Source organism: Scomber japonicus, chromosome 17 (assembly GCF_027409825.1).
Source record: "Scomber japonicus isolate fScoJap1 chromosome 17, fScoJap1.pri, whole genome shotgun sequence".
Classification (NCBI taxonomy): Eukaryota; Metazoa; Chordata; class Actinopteri; order Scombriformes; family Scombridae; genus Scomber; species Scomber japonicus.
Genome location: NC_070594.1, coordinates 19,852,689 through 19,872,160, shown reverse-complemented (window position 1 = coordinate 19,872,160; position 19,472 = coordinate 19,852,689). Strand labels below are relative to the sequence as shown.

Below are 19,472 nucleotides of genomic sequence, written 5' to 3'. Positions count from 1 at the left end.
CTGTGATCCAGTGTGCAATTTATGCAAGTGTGATGTGGATACTTGAAGCCTCCAGTGCACAAACACTTAGAGAGGACTCTTGAGTGAAGGAGGAGACATCTGGCATCCAACAGTTACACTTTTGAAATGAAAATATTTGCATATTCATAGAATCTGGAATTGTAAGGATGGAGAAGGAATGTTCTTTTAAGAATTTCTAAGTTAATTGTTTTTGCGTGTGTGTGTGTGTAAAAAAACATATCAGACATAAATCATTATTAAAAGCAGAGTATTTTGATCTAAAACTTGTGTGCTTGTGATTGACACAGAACATCTTGAGTGTTGTTTTTCCAAATACATAAAACAGGAAAAGTTCACTTGCATCTGATGCAAAAAGAACTCACAATATCAATAAAACATGAACACAGTTTTACTGTATAAATCACTTCAATCCATCAAAGAATATTTCTTTTTGATGATGAAAAAATAGAATATCCTAAATAAACTTACATCTTAGTTACAAAGCTAATAACATCAGGCAGTTCTGTAAACCTACGTTCCCTTCACCTGAAGAGCCTACATGACTTATAAACAATATCTAATCAAATGTAAATGATTATTTTTGCTATGCTTTCCATGCGAGGACATGTTGTTTTTGAGCTCATGTTGCTAACATACGACCAGTTACCTCCCAGTATCATAGTTGGGCACCAGAGGAGAGCTGAACTCACAGCTTTGGAATGTGACTGGAAAACCCAGAAAAACAAACCTGAAAACTGATGTGTTCACTCGTATGATCCTCACTTGTCACTACATAATCAATCCTCCACTGTGAGTCACTTGTAACTACTTACCAATAATGTACATGTTTGTGTAGTTTGACTTCCACTAAAAGATCACCATCAGACAAACTGGTAAATTAAAGAAGTTGTGTATAGCTTCATAGTTTGTATTTTGCCTGTTTGAAGAGAGCTCTTTACCTTCATCTAACATGATACTTAACCTAAAGGATTCAACATCATATAAAAATGTCAATCCAAATAAAAGACACATGTGAAGTTTAGTTTACAAAAGTGAAAAATGGATAAAAAAGTTTAAACTTATTAAGGTTATATGTTGAGTCCATCAACACAGAACAAGCACTCTGCAGGTCTGACCATAAACTGTGGTTACTCCAGTCCACAGAGCAGGTCCATAACAACAAAGCCTGAAAAACAGTGCGTTCATTGACACACTTCACCATCTTATCTGGTATCTACACTGAGTGGTACGTTTCACAAGAGGTTATTCCCGGGTATGAGGAAAAAGGAAAAACACGTTGGAGGAATGAAACAACAACAAGCCCATCTCCACCCACCAGAGCTGAGAGCCCACCCTCCGGAATTCACAAGCTTTTTACCCCTACCCCCAATCCATCCCAGCCCCCCGCGCAAAAAAAAAAGGCCTGTTTTTGAAGATGCTTGTAGAGGAGGCCTCTGCAGTGGCCATAGAATTACTGTTTGGGTCACAGGGTTGGATACCAGTGTCAGATGTTATCCAATCACTCATATCCTGACAGGACCTTTCTGATTAGGACCAGTCAGTGATAATCATCGTACTACAGCTCACTGACATGTGTGTGAGCTAATGATGAGGAATAATTTAGATATGAGGTGGCTTTGGATGTGCCTGTTAGTGAAAGGGAAGTAACTGGAATACCTTACTCATAGATAAGAAGAGATTTTAAAACACCTAAACTGAATATGAACGCCATATTAAGAGTGGAAAAAATCAGTTCTATGTGAAATGCAGGGGAAACATCTGGTGTCATATGAGTGAAGGCAGGGGACATTTCCTCACTAAAAAAACACAACTTTTGTTTACATAGTTGTTTATCTTGTAATCAACTGCAACTACAAGTCATACTTTAACCAACTTTTTAAATACTTTTATGCTACAGGTTATGGTTATTGTTTTACCTTCACATCAATCTTTTTTTCCATTTTTTTATTTGTAGAAAATACTAGAAAAAAATATGAAGTTTTGCTAAAGAGTTATGAACCTGTTATTTCATGACTATGACTATTAATAAAACTATATGAAGTGTAACGCTATCATTAAAAGTGTGTTTATTACTTCATCCTGCTAACTTTGCTATCGAGGCTAATCTCAAGGCTTTGATAAGTTTGTTAGGATTTAATTTAGATATACAGTATTTGTTATGTATAATGCTAAAATACTGCCTGTATAAGAATATTTAGACCACTTCTTTATAATTAATAAAAGCAGACAAATGAAGGACACTGGAATCACTACTATACATTTGTCATGAACACACACTCAGAGCGTTGATACATTTTCAGGCATCTTCTGTTAGGCCTGTAAATAAAACTTCACATGTAGAATTTAGACCATCATGTAGATTTGGTTTACTTTGACTTATTGACAATATTTGAATATATTTATAAAATACAAAAATATTACTTTTTTTGAGGTAGAATGCTTAAGTCCTGGATAGATCTCCACTGCTGTCCGCTGGTGTTTTTAGTCAGTTTTCACAGTCAGTAGAGTCAAACTTCCAGATGTCACATGTAGATTTGGACATTTTAACTTCACTTAAAAACAACAGTAAAACAGTTTAAAGACACCTTATTAAGTATTTAGAAGCTGTTTAATAAATTGTTTATAACACACCACAATGTAGTTTTAGGAAGATATAAGAACATTTGACATGTTTATTAATGCCCTCTATTTGTCTAAAAAAATTATGATTCTTCCTTTACAGACACATTTTACATTATTAGAAAAGAGTTTTACTATTTTCATTATGTATAAATAGACCAGCATCCAGTTTGGCTGCCCAGAGGAGGAGTTATAGTGGTTGAAGAAAGCATGAATTAACACTTCTATCTGCTTACAACTAAATTGTAGTGCTTTATAAACTATTCATTAACTGTTTATGTGCTGGTAATAAATGCTTAATAGTGTGAAATGTTACTAGAACAAAGAAAAAAAATTCTCCTGAAGGAGTTTGTAATCATATGGTTGGTAGTTTGTAATGAAAACCACTTGGAGGTCATACATTATTAATTATACTCATATATATAGCCCATATATATATATATTAATTCACACATGACTTTTAAAAAAATATTAAAACCCCTATTGAAACTTAATTTTACCTGCTACAATAGATTGTGTAGAAATGTGACTATTGGAGCCTGCAGTTAGTTAAATCAGTGCAGTGGTGCAAACCTTTAAGCACAGGTTTTCTGGACCAAAATACATAATTATGAGCATTTGACCTCGTGAGCAAAAGAAGATTCCTGAGCTGTTTGAATACCAACTTTTCTAAGCAGACTTTGGACTCCCTCACCCCAGTTAACCCTACCCAACCCCCACTCTTCACCCTGTAGGCTCCCAGAGGAAATTTGCCTTTACCCTGTGTTGCTGTCAATGCAGTTCAAAGGGTTCATTGAGTTCGTCTCTCCCTTTTCTCCTTTTCTTTTTTAAGTGAGAGGGGGTGTTTTTCTGTCGTTTACTTCATGCATTCCTGCCACCAATCCTTCACTTTTTTATATCCTTTTACAAGGAAGTGTAAACACTGTTGGCAAAGCAGGTCATCAACTCTCAGTCATCCTCTCAGGAACTGGAGAGAGGGAGGATTTGAAAGGCTTTACAAGCAAAAGATGATTGTTTTCTTACTTTTTTAAATTCATTTTCAGTTTTAAATTCAAGCCAATTTAATTGTGTTCAGTCTTAATCAACAATTGTGGGAGTTTTCCTGCTCCTGCCTGTCTAAAAGTGGAGGAATCAATAGTTCTTTTTTTAATATATATTTTATCTCACTTCTTGTTTGTCACTTCCACAGATTTCGTTAATACATATTTTGAACCAACGAAAAAAATTGTGCAAGTCTCAGAAAAACACACGTGTGCCATGGGTTTCATACTTCACCACAAAGGTAACCCAAAAAACTTAAGGCACACTTTCTTCATTTTTTTCGCTTCATTTAACAGAAATAGGACTGGATCCATCATTTAAAACCACATTTAATACTCGCGCAGGCGTGATAAATGTTTTCACAAATGACTTTCAATCCGACACATTTTCAAAAGCCTGTAGACATTTTTTTTTGACCACTTCTTGATCCCATGCAGAGGGATTTTCCATTCGGTTTGATGTGCGCAAAAGCAAGAGGAAAAAAACAGGAAAAGTTCTATTTTCTTAGCAAATCACATAACATTGCGTATTTTCCAATTCGACAAAGTGTTTTCCAAGAGGAGTAAACAAGCTGAATATGTGAATGAAATATCGATGACGTCAGAAGGAGGGGGGAGGTTGGAGAAGAAGCGCCTCTTGCAGCCGGTGCGCCAAACAAATCTGCGCACAATGGGACAAAATATCCGCTTTCCTCTCTCCAATTCCTGCTTTTATTTTAACTTTGAATTTTGTTTTCTGCTGGACTTTTGGCAGGTCAGTATGACTTCTTCTCCTTTCTCTCACATTCATTCAACCTCTGTGTCCTGATAACTCCTACAGGCTTTGAGAAGCTTTTAATGGTGGATGGATTTCCTAAACTAAAGATGACGCTGATATTCCTATAATATTCTTATCATGAGTTAGCCTATTCATAGTAATCCACTTTCTTTCTGTTAGGAATCGTTTTTAATGTCTTTCTCTTCTCTCTTATTATGCCTCTTTTAAAAATCACATAGCGTTTTATTACTGACCCCTTATTGACTTTCATTTTGGACATGTGCGCTCATCTTTAACTCCATAACTTTACTGAATGGGTTTAATACAAGAACCGATCCATCACTCTGTCATGCTGTTAAAAGCCGGTCATATCAGGTCAATGGAAAGCAGGTTGTGCAGCTCTACAGAGGTGAGCTTCAACCGCAACCAAATCCCACATTCAACTTTTTTTTTGAGGGGGAAAAAGATAGGAAACTCCGGAGAGTTTGGTTTTTAAAAAAGGACTCACCTGTAGGAGAGGGAGCGGACATCCTCTTATTTGTGGCCAAACCAAACGTTTTCTTCCCGGTGTGCTTTTTTGATAGAGCAAATGTTGAGGAAAGTAGCTCTTCCTGAAGCCTGCCGACGCTCTAGTTTGAGTTACATGTTTAGGCTGACTTTAACCTGGTGATATGAAGCCAACACACCGGCTGGAATCAAAGAGATTTTCCGTGGATGAATATTTTATAGTGACACTGTAACCTTAGCTGAGCAGCAGTGAGGGTCAGGCAGATTTGTTTTTTAATGTGTTACAGTGAACTCACAGATTGCTGGCACAGATCTAGAGAAAAAAAAATCCTCTCTCCTAAATTGTTCCTATAATGTGGGACATTTTTCATTTCAGCTCTCCAGTATCTCACAAAAAAAGGCAGCTTCTGAGCTCAGATGTCGGTCAGTCTTGTCTTGAATGTTTTGAGGAGTGTATAAAAAGGTAGAGCTGCAAGATAAATTTGAGGCTATTTGAGGTGTAAAAGAACCCAATTTTCTCGTTGTCCAATATTAAAGATAATCATGCCTCAATGAGAGTTTTATTCTCTCTCCTCTCCATGCCTTAGAGCTTTATCATGGCTCTTCAAACCATGTGGCATCCGTGGCCTCCTCCATCATGCTCCCAGCCTTCCCTGAGCTCTCTCTCTCTCTCTCTCTCTCTCTCTCTCTCTCTCTCTCTCGTTGATAAATATCCATACTTCACATCCCCCACACAGCTTGTTTACACGCACTATTCTGCTATTCAAAACCATGAAAATGTGTTGTTTCCTTGGAAACATGCACTAAAGCAATTTAGTCAGATTAAACATAAGCTATATAGGAGTCACACAGAAGATCTTCATCCTATAAATGATCTTCTCCTCAAGCAACAGCAAACCCTGACTATACTGATCTGACATCTGCTCCTCACTCACTCTGCCTTGTGTCCTCACTGAGCAGGACTGGCCCTAGATCAGTCATTTAGGACTTGATAAGACTAAAGAACTGCGGGGAGGGGTGGGGGGTTGAAATGAATAGCGCCATCCATTGGTTCTTTATATTTATACAAACAATCACCTGCACGATGCTGCATCCCACACTGAGGAGAAAAGTTTCCCATGAGACCTTCATGGTTCCTTCAAAGCCAGTCTACACCTCCACACAGTCTACAAGAAATGCAAGAAGGCACTGAGCATGCTATAGATAGATAGATAGATAGATAGATAGATAGATAGATAGATAGATAGATAGATAGATAGATAGATAGATAGATCATTTAATCAGTCATCTTTCTCGTTTTTTCACAATCTGATTAAATTAAGTCAAGGATGGAAAACACGCATTACAAAGAATAATTTAAAATGTATTTTCCTTTCTTTTAGTTCTGGAAAAGGTAGGCTATGTTTCAATTTTAAAAGAAAGTTGATTTAACTGATGAGCAAGATTTAAACACATGAAAGAAAATTCTTTCATAAGCTCCCGTTTACTACAAGCTTAATGATTTATTTAGCCTATTTTAAACTAAAAAGTACATCAACAATAAAGCCTGTGAAAATAATCAACTGCAGCGTTTTTTAATTACTTAAAAAAAACCTGACATGTCTTAACTTTGTCAATCAGTTGTGCTACTAAAAATAAATGTGAGTGAATCGTTCAATGAGCAGGACTCAAGAGGCAGCTGGTCTACTGTGAGAGGGATTATCCATGCTGCTGGTTAGAGAGAAAGATGGAACATGTTTATAAAGAAAGAAAGAAAGAATGAACAGTATGATCATTTTAGTTCATATTTCAACTACAGGAAACAAAATAACTAATTAAACCAACAACTATTATGGCTATAAAATACTTATGTAGAAGGAAAGTCATTTGATTCATTATTCTTCCGCCGAGTAGTATAGTCCCACAGCGGAGACTGTGTGGCGATTTCCGGTTTGCGTATTGATATTTCAGTGTGGTCACAGGTGTGTGCTCATTGGGTGTTTCAGAACGTCTTCAAATGTGCCAGCCAATAAGAAACTAGGAGCAGTTTGGCGAGACAAATGTAAGTAGATAAGAATATAGTGACACGTGACTTTAATAATGGAGAATATTAATAATATTACACATCATCAATCAGTCTGGTATTGTTCTGTGCAGAAGGTGAGTCTTTACTATCCGACACATCAGTCTCTGCAGGCCTGCTGCAAGCGTTCACTGCTCATAAGCGCCACCTGCTGGCCCATTACTCTCTTCTCGTGCGCGCGCACGTGCAAACATGCATTAGCCTATATACATAAATGACTTGTGTTAAGATAATTGAAGTGAAAGGAGCTTTTGGTGATGATAGTTTAACCTCGGCTGTTTTTACGTCTTACATGTAATCAAATAGTGGCAGGTCATAATATTTGCTATGTGTAGGCTATTATTAATTGAGTATGCTATATTTTGTTTTATAACCCTATTAATGCTCACTGTGCTGAATGTTGCGTTTCCAGTCTTAGTGGTGCAAATGTTCCAGTAAATGTTCTCTGCTGGAACATTCTCAATTCTCAACCTGCAGAAACATGACATGTATTTGGGCTTTTTTAAATGATCTTGTGTGTTATATATTTTTTGGCTGTACTTATTTAGTCCATTTGTTCATTTTTGCAATTCTTTACCCTGAAAATGATTTCATACTGATCTAATGACTCAAGTTGGGGAATAGGATAAATGTGCATACATAGCTGAAAAGCTAAAGATTTAGTTTTAAAGTAAACAAGTAGCTGAGTAAATAATTAACAGTGTTGTGTTAGAAGGCAATATTTAAAATGAATTAAAAACAAGACAAATTTGATCAAGTTTGCATATTTTTCATAGTTAATGGTAGTTGTTTCAGTTGTTTCAGTTGTTACAACATTTCCCATTTTCTCATGAGGCTGGGAAAACATAAACACTTTTAGATTTCTCTTTCCATGAAATAGTCTACTGAAAATCACAAGTTCATCTCTTGCATTGTATTTATTTGCAGTCAGTTGATTTTAATTTTATAAAACACATTTCAACACAATTGAAAAACTTTAATCTCAGTATTTGTTTAAAATGAGCATTTCAAATATCTGGATTTTTTTCACTTTCATTCTTTAAATGTATTTAGTTATTTGGATAAAATACATTTTAATAAACATTACATTTTTGTTGTCTTTATTTCAATTTTTCAAAAAAGAAAAACAATTAGCATCTAACTTTTCTTAAACTGAACAGAGACTTTATTTAATACATCAGATTGTAAAAGATATGACTAAACATTTTTGTTAGGCTATGTTTGTTGTGTATTAAGCCCAATAAAAATAGAAAGTATTAGTGTATCTTTATTGGAAAGAATGTGAGAAAATCGTGCTTTATTTAATATAATGTCAAAGTTTACTTTATAGTTAAAGTGAAAACAAGTTAAGCACTTTTAACTTTATGAATAAACAGATCCTTTGTATGCAGTCAATAATCCACTGCAAAGAAATCATTTCATTGTGGGACAAATGGATTTTTTCATTTGTATTGAGGAAATATTTTAATTTGAAAGAAACAAGAATGAAAATGTTACTGATAAAGATACAAAAATGTAAGTTCACTTTTTTGATTCATGTTTCTGTGTCTGAATGTATAAATTGTGTACAGTTAATGCTTTTTATTGCATTTTAATGTTCAGTGTATGCTATAAAAAATGGAAACTGTGTTGTTTTTTTTTTGAATAAATAAACCTTCAGTGAAAATGTGTCTAAAGTTCTGTCTATCTTCTTGCTTCTGTTTTTTTTTGGTGAATTTTAATTTCCATTCTGAAAACGACTTAAGCAGAGAAAAGATTTGATTGAACGTATTTCAAAGTGACTGTACTAAAGAAAATGTCCTTGTAAACATGAAAGTGGGATCGCAGAAAAATTCTTTGAACATTACATGAAGGTTGAGTAATCCACATGGGGCCCTCTGTCAGACCACCCTCATTTTCTGCTCCTGTTGTTGGTTGTTTTCTCAGCGGCTGCCCCCTGCTGGCAGACCGAACACCTGCATAGTCACAGCTACAGCAGCTGCTCAAGGTGCTTTTTCATCCAGCTCTTGTCAGATTGAGAATGTTTGAACTTGGGCCAAATGTTTTGGGTTAAGTAATTAAATATAATAATTAATACATTTTCAGAACTGATTTTAAAGGTGTAGTGAGTAGAGTTTTCTCTAATTTGAGCTATCGAACTGAACTGAGCACTGATGGACTCAGGGAGGCACCAGGGGGGCCCTCTAAGGTGCCCCCACAGTATGATAAAAAATACCCTCTAAGGTGCCCATACAAATGAGAAAATATACCAAAGTTGTGTACTCGCTATCTTAGTTATCAGTAAATCGAGATTAAATGCTCTATCGAGTACTTCTATGTGTGACGGGACTGAAATGAAGTGCTCTCATGGTTGGAAGAATTTGTGATAGTGCCCAAAAGCAAGAAAACATGATAAGGATGTAATGCAGTCCTATGTGTTACTGCTGGGGGGGGGGGGGTCCCTTAAATCAGAAATGGGTGCCCTTCTAATGAATAACAGTGCCCTATAGGGTGCACTGTATGGGAGAAAAACTCGGTAAAGCGTCCTTCCAGTGGAGAACATGAGATATTTTGCCCTGTAAAATGCCCCCACGATGCAGTGAGCGAGCCATAACAGTACAACTTACTAAATATTTGGTACAAACTAGACATAATGTCTTTGTGGTGTAGAGGAAACAGTATTGTCACTATGCTTATGTGCCTGGAAGAAAATGTCATCTTCCTAAAGATGACAAAATTCCCCAAAATAAATGCTAGATTACCGGTGACAGCTTCATCAATCAAGTGATTATCTAAAATGAAGTTGATCAAGACCCAGCTTAGGAGCAGAAGTGGAGACAGAAGGCTGTCAGATGTGTTGCTATTGTTCATTCAGAGAGACATCCCAGATGACCATAGAGGTCATTAACATTTACAAATTCATGGACAGAAGAAGTCTTGCTTCTCACTGTCCTGACAAGACTGTTCAGAACAGTCAATACAGATGTGTTTTGGAAATAAATATTGAAAATGTTACCCATTTCTTGTACATACCGATCAAAAGTTTTAAAGCACCCCCATTTTTCCAGTTTTTATTGATAAAATGTTTTCAAGCTTACCATCTTGGTCTTTTTTCCTGAGGTAGTTCTGGCATAGCTTGGACTTATGTTTTGGGTCATTATCTTGCTGTAGGATGAACCCCTGACCAACTACATGCATACCAGAGGGTACTGCATGGCATCGCTGCAGAATGCTGTGGTAGCCGACCCTGGATCCAGAAAAACAGCCCCAAGCCATCATGCTTCCTCCTCTATATTTGACAGTTAATGTCACACACGGAGGAACCATCCTTTCGCCTACTCGACGGCGTACAAAACTCCTGCGTGATGAACATCTTAAATTTTGATTAATCAGTCCATAACACCTTCTTCCAGTCTTCTGCTTACTACGACCACTATTAAGCTGTGCTTTCAGAGTGGAGGTATAATATACAAAAAGAGGGACTTTGACACTTAAAAGACTGTAATATTGAATCTACCTGATTTGATCATTTGGATGGCTGAAGCTTCATAGTAGCTTTTAAATACACTTTTGCACAAAATGTGTAGATCCTGTATGAAAACAGGAGGAACGATTACAGCAAGAAAAACATGTTTCAGTGTTCATTTGGGCTACTGACTGTTTTAAAATTGTGAACTTATCCTTTAATTAAACTAAGTCAGATATTATCATAGTGTCAATTGATACAGTCTAGACCTGCTCTATATGAAAAGTGCCCTAAGATAACTTGTGTGATTTGGCACTTTCTTTACAGTTGTTGACTTCTCACTTTATAATGAAACTCTTCCAAAGTTAACCGTCTCATAGATCAACCGAGCAGAACAAATCACTGTTTCAAAAGTTGTTTATTGTAGTTGTGGCATTGTGTTCTGTTCCCTTTAAAAGGTAAACAATCAGCACATGTCAAGAGGTAGAAATCATTATCAGTCTGAAAGAAATGTGGGGACTGACATTTACACTCACTCTCAAACTCACACGCACACACACACACTGTTTCACACGCACACACGATGCAAAGTGTTTTTGCAAGTTTCCGCACTCACAGCAATACTGGTGATGTGCAGTATCGTCATTTGCCCAATACTGTTTCATCAGAACTGTACATGCTGGAAATCACTCAACATCTAACGGACACCGACCGAAAAATAAATAATATGCTTGTTTCAGCAATCCAGAGGACGCAGAAACTTTCCATACACAAATCTTAGAAATGATCTCCACCACAACATTTGCCACTTTGACCTCATGACTGTAACGGCTGATTGCTGTAACCATGAAGGTAGCCCTCTCCCTTTACACTCCCATCTCATTGATAATGTAGTGATTTGTTTAAAATGGGACTACAAACATGGATAACAGGAGACGGTATGATGTGGCTGTGGTCGCTGCATGTTGGCCTGTAGTTGTAGTGTAGTGTACAAGTGCAGCCACAGAGTCTTATAGGCTCTCGGCGAGAAGGGGAGGGACACAAATAAACACAGTAAAAAAAATACTGGTGGCTGGGTAAACATTAGTGAACAATAAAAGATCTTGTACCAAGTGTTGGCGTAAAGTTTTGAAGAATATGTTAACAGTTGTTGTATCCAAAGATGGTCTGAGTAAAGGAAGAGGACAAGACAAACAAAACACACACACTTTGATGGGGGCAGCTTATTTGACCCAGGAGATTTTGAGACAGCGAGCAATGAAGGCGTAGGTGTCAGCCACCTCCTGGATGACCTTGCTGGTGGGCTTGCCGGCGCCGTGGCCCGACTTTGTGTCCACGAGGATGAACAGAGGGTTTGTCTGCTTGGCACTGCGGCCCACAATGTGCTGCAGAGTGGCGATGTATTTAAGGGAGTGGAGGGGCACCACCCGATCGTCGTGGTCACCCGTCAGCAGTAGGACCGCGGGGTACTGGACCCCGTTGCCTTCTGGGATGCGGATGTTATGAAGCGGGGAGTATCTGGTTGGAAAAACATGGAAGTTAGGGGGGAGGGGGATTCACACCTATAGTTTATTTGCTTTGGTCCAAATCAGTGCATGTTGCTACTTTGTTGCATTTGGCCTTTGGGTGCGGGTTGGTTTCACATTGGTCAAATTTGAACCAAACCAAAATATATCAATTAAAGCCGCTTTGAGCTTTCACTCTGTTCACTGGACAGGAATCTGGCGGGCAGAGAAAGTTGTCTGTTTGCCTTCCGGGAAAACTTTCCAAAATACACTGGCAGAATTGGCATCTCTGTATAGTTGCGGTTGGAGGTAGAGCGGTTGTCCACCAATTGGAAGATTAGTGGTTCGATTCCTGGCTCTTCCTGTCCACATGTTTATGTGTCCTTGGGCAAGATACTTAACCCTAAATTGCTCCCGTTGCTGCACCAATGGTGTATGAATGTGTGTGAATAGGTCAATGACACATGTAGTGGAAAAGCGTTTTGAGTGGTCGTAAGGACTAGAAAAGCGCTATATAAGTTCAGTCAATTTACCAAGGTCTCGGTCCAGTTGTTTTTGGTCTCAACTAAAAAAGGTAAAATGCTTGTTTACTTGAATTCAATCTATTGTACAATGTATATGACACACACACTCTGATGAGTCAGCACTTACTTGATGAGCCAGTCAAACTGCTCTTTGTTTTCTGAGCAGCCGAAGTCTGTGGTCCAGGCGTGACCGATGGTGAACTTGTGGAACTTGAGCATGTCCATGACTCCTACCTGAGCTACAGCACAGCCGAACAGCTCGGGCCGCTGGTTCACACAGGCAGCTGAGAGAGGGGGAAAAAGCAGTATAGTGATTGCAAAGAAAAGGCTGTTTACTGTTTAAAGCTTTATTTGAGAATGATTAGTAACCTAGTTTACTTACCTACAAGCAGGCCACCATTAGAGCCTCCATTTATAGTCAGTTTGGAGGGAGAGGTGTAGCCCTCCTTGATGAGATATTCAGCTGCACACTGGAAGTCTGTGAAGCAGTTCTGCTTGTTCGCCAACATGCCAGCTAAAGGGAAAAATACAAAGTATACAAATGAGGGGGTTTGTGCTAGAACTATTTTCACACAACAAACAAAATGGGCGAGCATGACTTCATACATGTGATAAACTCTTAAGCTTCTGACTGTTTAAAAAAAAAACACACACACACACAAAAAAAAACAAGGATAAATCAAGATCAGATGATTTGTGTCACATGGTTCACCTTTGTGCCAGGTCTCCCCGTACTCTCCTCCTCCTCGGATGTTGGCTACAGCTAGGACTCCCCCCAGGTGTCTTACAAAGATGAGGCGGGAGACACTGTAGCTCGGTGTGATGGAGATGTTAAAGCCTCCGTAGCCATACAAGAACCCTGGATGGGAGCCATCCAATTTGATGCCCTTCTTGTGAACAATAAACATGGGGATCTGAGTGCCATCCTTGGAGGTGTAGAAGATCTGGCAAAAACATGGAGAAAGATAGATTATCAGAGACACAGATGAGGCTTGATACAGAGCCAGAGCATGGCAGTGACTGTTGACACAGATGGGAGCAATGACTAATGTTTCTCCCGATGATAATGAGGCTTGAAAGTGTTTTCGGTTTTGTTCAAAGACAATAAAGCTATTTTGGAATATTCATTTGTCCTGGAGTCTGGGTCAGATGGAAGGGATGAACAGCGGAGCTCTCATAAAACCCTAGCCTCAGTGCCTGTATCACTTTCACAATATTAGAAATATAACATAAATCTGACTCAGAGACAACTGCCTGCAACGCAAACATAAAATGCCTTTAACCTATTTTTAAAAATGCCTACATAGCAGCAGACACAAAGGGAAGGGGAACTTGAAATTATTAATACCAGTTACACTGAGTCAGTGCTTTACAAAAAATGGGTCAAGGTTGTGCCTTCATGCAGTAGAGAGTGTTCCTTATAGAATCACTAAAAGAGCTTAAACAAATAAAAAGAAAAAATCTTGAAAAAGAGACTCATGACCACCACCCATGACTCTTACCTGGGTGGTCTGGTAGTCAGAGGGGTCGAAGCCTTTGACGGTGACCTCTCTGAAGATGTGGGGCTGCAGTGGCTCCTTGGTCAAGTCACAGTGGTAAATGATGGCTGGATGCAAAAGGAAGAAAATCATTATCTCATTTGTTCTACCATATTTAAATTACTGATAATAAAGACAGTATGTTGAGGAATTACTTATCTATTGTCCCAGGACTATATTCTGTTATAACATATTACATACAAATCAGTAATATAAAGTGCATAATCAGCTATGCAGTACCTGGAGAGAGGAAGGAGGTGAAATAGTAAAAGATCTCAGAGTCTCTCTTCCGTCCTGTGAAACCGACCACAGAGCCTACATCCAGCGGGAAGGTCCTCAGCTCCTTCCCAGAGCTCAGACGATACATCTTCAACACATTCTTTACGTCATGTAGGAAACACACAAACAGGTAGCTGGAGTAGGTACAGGTGGCAAACACTGCAGGAGAGACACAAAAAAAAGAAGACAACAGTTGAAATTTGTTTATAAAGAGTTTAAAACTAATCATGATATTTTAATAATACATCCAAGCGTGCTGCGGTGGCTCACCAATAACATCCTTGTCGTGTTGAGGGATGAGCTCCTTCCAGTTGCTCTGAGCCGGAGAGGCAAAGTCAATATTGATGAGGCGGTAACGTGGGGCATCTAGATTTGTCTTGAATGTGAACAACGTGTCCTCATTGGTGACGTACTCGTACTCCGCGTCAAAGTTGTCGATTAGCTTCACCCATGGCAACAGTCCTGGATATGTGGAGAAGGAAGGTGATGAACAAGCACATAATTATAATAACTGACATCAGAGTGTTATTTGTCTCAGTTTTAAGGATAAAAAAACAACTTTATATTCCATCAGTATGTCAAAATCTTTCAATATAAGTACAAAGGGAAGGGAAGTTTCTAGGGCTATACCAGGTAATGTCAAATAAGTTAAGAAGCTGGCACACAGAGCATATGACAGTAAAGAGACTTAAATAATCATCCAAACATACCTGTAATACCCTGAGGAGTGGTCTCAAGGTCACAATACCACAGTCTGTTGACTGGATCACAACCTTCCCTGATGGACAGCAGCACGTAGCGTCCATCATCTGATACCTGAAGTGCAGAGTTACTCATTAAATCCCGTCTGAATATCGGTTAACATATGAGTTCTTCTTCTACTGTATCTTGAGGAGGATGAAATCATCTTTTGCACATACCTCAGCTCCCATCATCCATTTAGGGTGGTCAGGGAACTCAGCACACAGCACGTCCTGTGACTGCGGAGTCCCCAAAACATGATAGTACAACTTTTGATGCAGGTTGGTGGAGGTCTCAGTGCCTAGGAGATAAAACATCATAGTCTCATCACTGCCCCCAAGTGGTGACATTTTGTGGTGAATTTGTCAAGATGAGAAAGATGAGGAGATGAGAATTGGGTGGAAGTGGATTATAGTCACAATGTTTATACATCAAAGCTGTAAGGAAACCAAAAGGACGACAAACAGCAAATTCTTTTTTTTTTTTAAGAGGAGTTTCTTTATGTACTTTTGTTCGTATTATTTTTCTCATTTCTAAAGCAACATTTAGAAGCCTGTCTTCTTCTCACCGTCGCTCTTGCCCTCCTGCTCAGGGTACGAGTTGTAGAAAAGGCCTTTCCCATCATGGGTCCAGGACATGCAGCTAAACTTGACTCGCTCCAGGCGGTCCTCTAGAGGCTCAGCATCTTCCACCCGCAGGAATCGGATCTCCACCCAGTCTGACCCACTGGCACTGGTGCCATAGGCCAGGTATTCCCCATCCTCAGAGAATGCATAGCCTTGAAGAAGAAACACAAATATAAAACATCAATGAAAGACACCTAGGAAAGTTAACAGTCTTTATTTAGCTGTTGTGTGGGATGCTATAAATAGGCTATTTCTAAGTAAGTAAAGTAAAATTCTGTAGTGTATTAACAGATCAAGCAGTGTGTATTTAACAATGACATCTCTGTAAACATTATGAATCAGGAAAACAATTGAGTACAACTAGTAAAAAAATACAGCACTAGTTCATTTTCACAGCAGCCTTTGTTGCTACCTCGCAGGGCAACTGTCCCATCATCAGAAAATGTGTTTGGATCCAAGAAGACAGTGGGCTCAGCATCCAGGCTCTCCTGCACGTACATCACACTCTGGTTCTGGAGGCCAGTGTTGTAAAAGTGAAAGTACCTGCAAATAAGGGGAGAGAGCATTTAGGCGCAAAAACAGATGGACATATCTGTGCTCCTTAAAAACAAAACTGGAATATTAATCCAGCTAGATACTAGACGTACAGGGTCCAATCAAAGTAAACAGCACCATTGTTACTTTGATGACAGATTTTGTCACTTCTTTACAGCTTTTCATAATTAACCCTGGAGTGCTTCCATGACCAAAGAATGTTAATGAAGGGCTAAACAAGATTACGTTGTAGCTTGGCTCACCTGCTCCCCCTCTTGAAGGGACAGCTATACTTGGGGTAGTCATAGAGCTCAGTCATGCGCTCCTTGAACAGGTCTCGTACCTCACATCGCTCTAAAAACGGCAACGTCAGCTGGTTCTGAGCGGTGACAAACGCCTGATGGAAGAAGACACAATAGCAGCACACAGAGGTTTACCACTTCAAAAGAGTCACCATATCTGCAGCCTGTGCAAGGACCCACATTGACTGATCTAAGACGCCTTTAGACAATGTGACACTAATCATGAACTGTGCAAGACGTCTATATATGTGTGTGCACTGAATACATGGTGAATCAGAGCACTGCGATATAAATAGAAAAAAAGTATGAGAGCAGAGGCATGTCAGTAGCTCACTATTGTTTTCAAAAAAGTGTCACACAAATGCATATTTTGTTTTGCTACCATCATTTTGTTTTAAAGGAGAACACGTGTGTTTTCTGCCTTAACTTTATTCAAAAACTGCACTTATAAAATGCCAGCCAGTGTATTCTATGTCAACACGTCTTACACTGACTGATCTGTTTGTAGACGTGGCAACAATTGTGCAAATTTGGTCTTTAATTTCTTACAGTCAAAATTTTGCCCCAGATTACCTTTGATCACCAAATTGGTCATGACTGGACATGTCTCTCACTGTAATCTAACAGCACCCTTCACGACTCAAGATTTGACCACGTTTCTCTCATAACTGTGTCATAACTGTCAGACACCCCACAATCACATAGTGAAAAAGGGCCTTCATTCAGTTACCTGAATGTTTAGTAGAACCGTAACTAGTGTTTCACATCACGTTCCAGCCTACACATGGTTTCAGATTTCACTAAGCAAAGTTATCCAGATCACTCAGTAAACCAGCCTCTGGGGACATGACCCGAGTGATATCAAAAACGTAAGACTGGGGCGAGTGCTGCACATCAGTGTATTGTAATGTGCCGTTATTAAGTAGTAGCAACACACAGAGAGACAGTTAGAGCTGACATATTGTAAACAGCAAGACAAAAGTGAATTCTGCAACAAAAACAATCACAGGAGATGAACGTTTCACTGCAACTGTTATCACTAAGACACTTGTAAATATAAACAGACATTATGTCTAAATATGGCAGTTAAGACAAATAAAAATGAGTGTGATTTGACAGCTGATGAAAAATTACCTGTGTCTTTTCACTGTCGGGGTCTTCCAGCCAGCTGTATGGATCTGGTACAGTATTGCCATGATAGTTATCCACCTGGCACAGATTTAAATAAAAAAACAATAAGTTAATGTCACAGATTGAGCTAGCTAGTTAGGTGTGGCACCCTGCATCCAGAAAGACTAGCAGTTGTCACCAAGTTAGGTTAATTAGCAACGTTAACCTCGCTAAATCGCAAATACAGTGGTAGCAGACGGCTTAATTTAAGAGCTGAAGTAAGTTACGGCAAATTGGGAGGCTGCCAACGCATATGTCAACAAAGTCAGTGAGGTTGCTAAGCTAGCTAGCGCGCTAACAAAGCAGACGCTCATCTCAATGAATGAAAAGGCATGATGATGTAGCATCCCGGCTTATTAGCACGCTAGGCTAGTCAGCTAGCCATATTTACTTACAACTGCCTCGTCACGGTAAGCCTGGGTATACTGAAAAGCCATTCTGGAGGTCAGTTTTCGGGAGTTGCGTAACAAAAAAAGTTGCCTCAGCGACTGAAATAGTGGTTTTGAAATTACTCTGTGGATCCTGTAAAACATCAACTTGAGGCGCTAAGGTTTCTTAGAGAAAGGCTGTCCTGATTACACACAGTCAACGAGCACTTTGAAGAGAGCTGCTTTGTGATCAGCCTGAGTGTTACAGCGCCCTCTGTTGACCAAAAACCGACAACAGTACTAAGTCAATGGCAAGGGCTGTGTGCATCGACTACTCGGAGGTGGCATGATGAGTGTACTGAACATAATTTAAAGTTTTAAGTCTGCGTTTGCAATAAAGCAAGCTCATTTGGGCGTTCTGTTTATAAACATGCAGATGTGTTTAAAAAGCAGTTGGCTAATTGCCACTGATATTGTTCGCCTTAATATAATTAGGCTACAGGCAAATGAAAAGGTGGTGACTAATAGATCGATAGAGTAAATTATTCATCCCTGTGGGAAATTAAAGTATTGCAGCAGCTTCTTGACTCAAATCAAAATACAAAAACAATGATGTATGTAAAAGAAACAAATACAATTAAAGACAAGGCAAGGCAAAGCAGTTTCATTTATACAGCGCATTTCATACACAATGGCAACTCAATGTGCTTTACATAAAACAGACATTTAACAGTAAGAATTGGAAATTAAAAAACATAAAACATGCAATTTGAGAGATAAAAATAAAACCCAATAATAGTAAACGCATGGAAACATTAAAACATACAATTAACCCCCCCCAATCATAAGCACAGGAGAAGAGAAATGTTTTTAACCTGGATTTAAAAATGTTCACAGTTGGGGCTGATTTCAGTTCTGCTGGTAGTTTGTTCCAGTTGTGTGCAGCATAACAGCTAAAAGCTGCTTCACCATGTTTAGTTTGAACTCTGGGCTCAACTATCTGACCTGAGTCAGTAGATCTCAGAGCTCTACTGGGTTTATATTCTACTAACATGTCATTCATGTATTCTGGACCTAAACCATTCAGTGATTTGTAGACCAATAGCAGAACTTTAAAATCTCTTCTATAGCTGACTGGGAGCCAGTGTAAAGACTTTAGAACTGGAGTAATGTTCTCTGATCTCTTTGTTCTGGTCAAAACTCGAGCTGCAGTGTAAAGGTTGATTTATGTACTAGTAGCCTAATAGCTATATAGAATAACTCAAATATGGATTATACTGTTATAGGAATGTGCACGATTGTCCATGAATGTTAGTATTAACTGTACATTGATACTTTGACAGTTAACCCATGCTTTCACATAGTGCTGCAGTGTCATCACAGTACTTCAGTTAATTCAATTCAAACTAGATAAGTTTAGAAGTTCAACATCAT

The 19,472-nt window shown here is 38.7% G+C and overlaps 1 protein-coding gene across 1 annotated transcript; it reads right to left on the bottom strand.

Annotated features, from left to right (window-relative positions):
• Positions 1-10,666: 10,666 nt before the first annotated feature.
• prep (prolyl endopeptidase) lies at positions 10,667-18,246 on the bottom strand. The gene is made up of 14 exons (XM_053337197.1): positions 18,066-18,246; positions 17,635-17,709; positions 16,462-16,595; positions 16,077-16,207; positions 15,607-15,816; positions 15,218-15,339; positions 15,008-15,113; positions 14,568-14,759; positions 14,259-14,456; positions 13,983-14,086; positions 13,193-13,424; positions 12,863-12,994; positions 12,608-12,764; positions 10,667-11,969 (listed from the first exon to the last, which is right to left on the bottom strand). The coding sequence occupies exons 1-14, from the start codon at positions 18,201-18,203 to the stop codon at positions 11,675-11,677; spliced, it is 2,226 nt and encodes a 741-aa protein (XP_053193172.1). The 5' UTR covers positions 18,204-18,246; the 3' UTR covers positions 10,667-11,674.
• Positions 18,247-19,472: the final 1,226 nt, after the last annotated feature.

What these genes read in the sequence shown, in the direction of transcription:
- prep (XM_053337197.1), bottom strand. Translation starts at nt 18,203, where the DNA reads ATGTTTTACAGGATCCACAGAGTAATTTCAAAACCACTATTTCAGTCG. An exon ending in CTGACTACCAGACCACCCAG is followed by an intron (nt 13,425 to 13,982) that starts GTAAGAGTCATG and finishes TGTTTTTGCCAG; the next exon opens with ATCTTCTACACCTCCAAGGA. An exon ending in CGGGGAGACCTGGCACAAAG is followed by an intron (nt 12,995 to 13,192) that starts GTGAACCATGTG and finishes TTTTCCCTTTAG; the next exon opens with CTGGCATGTTGGCGAACAAG.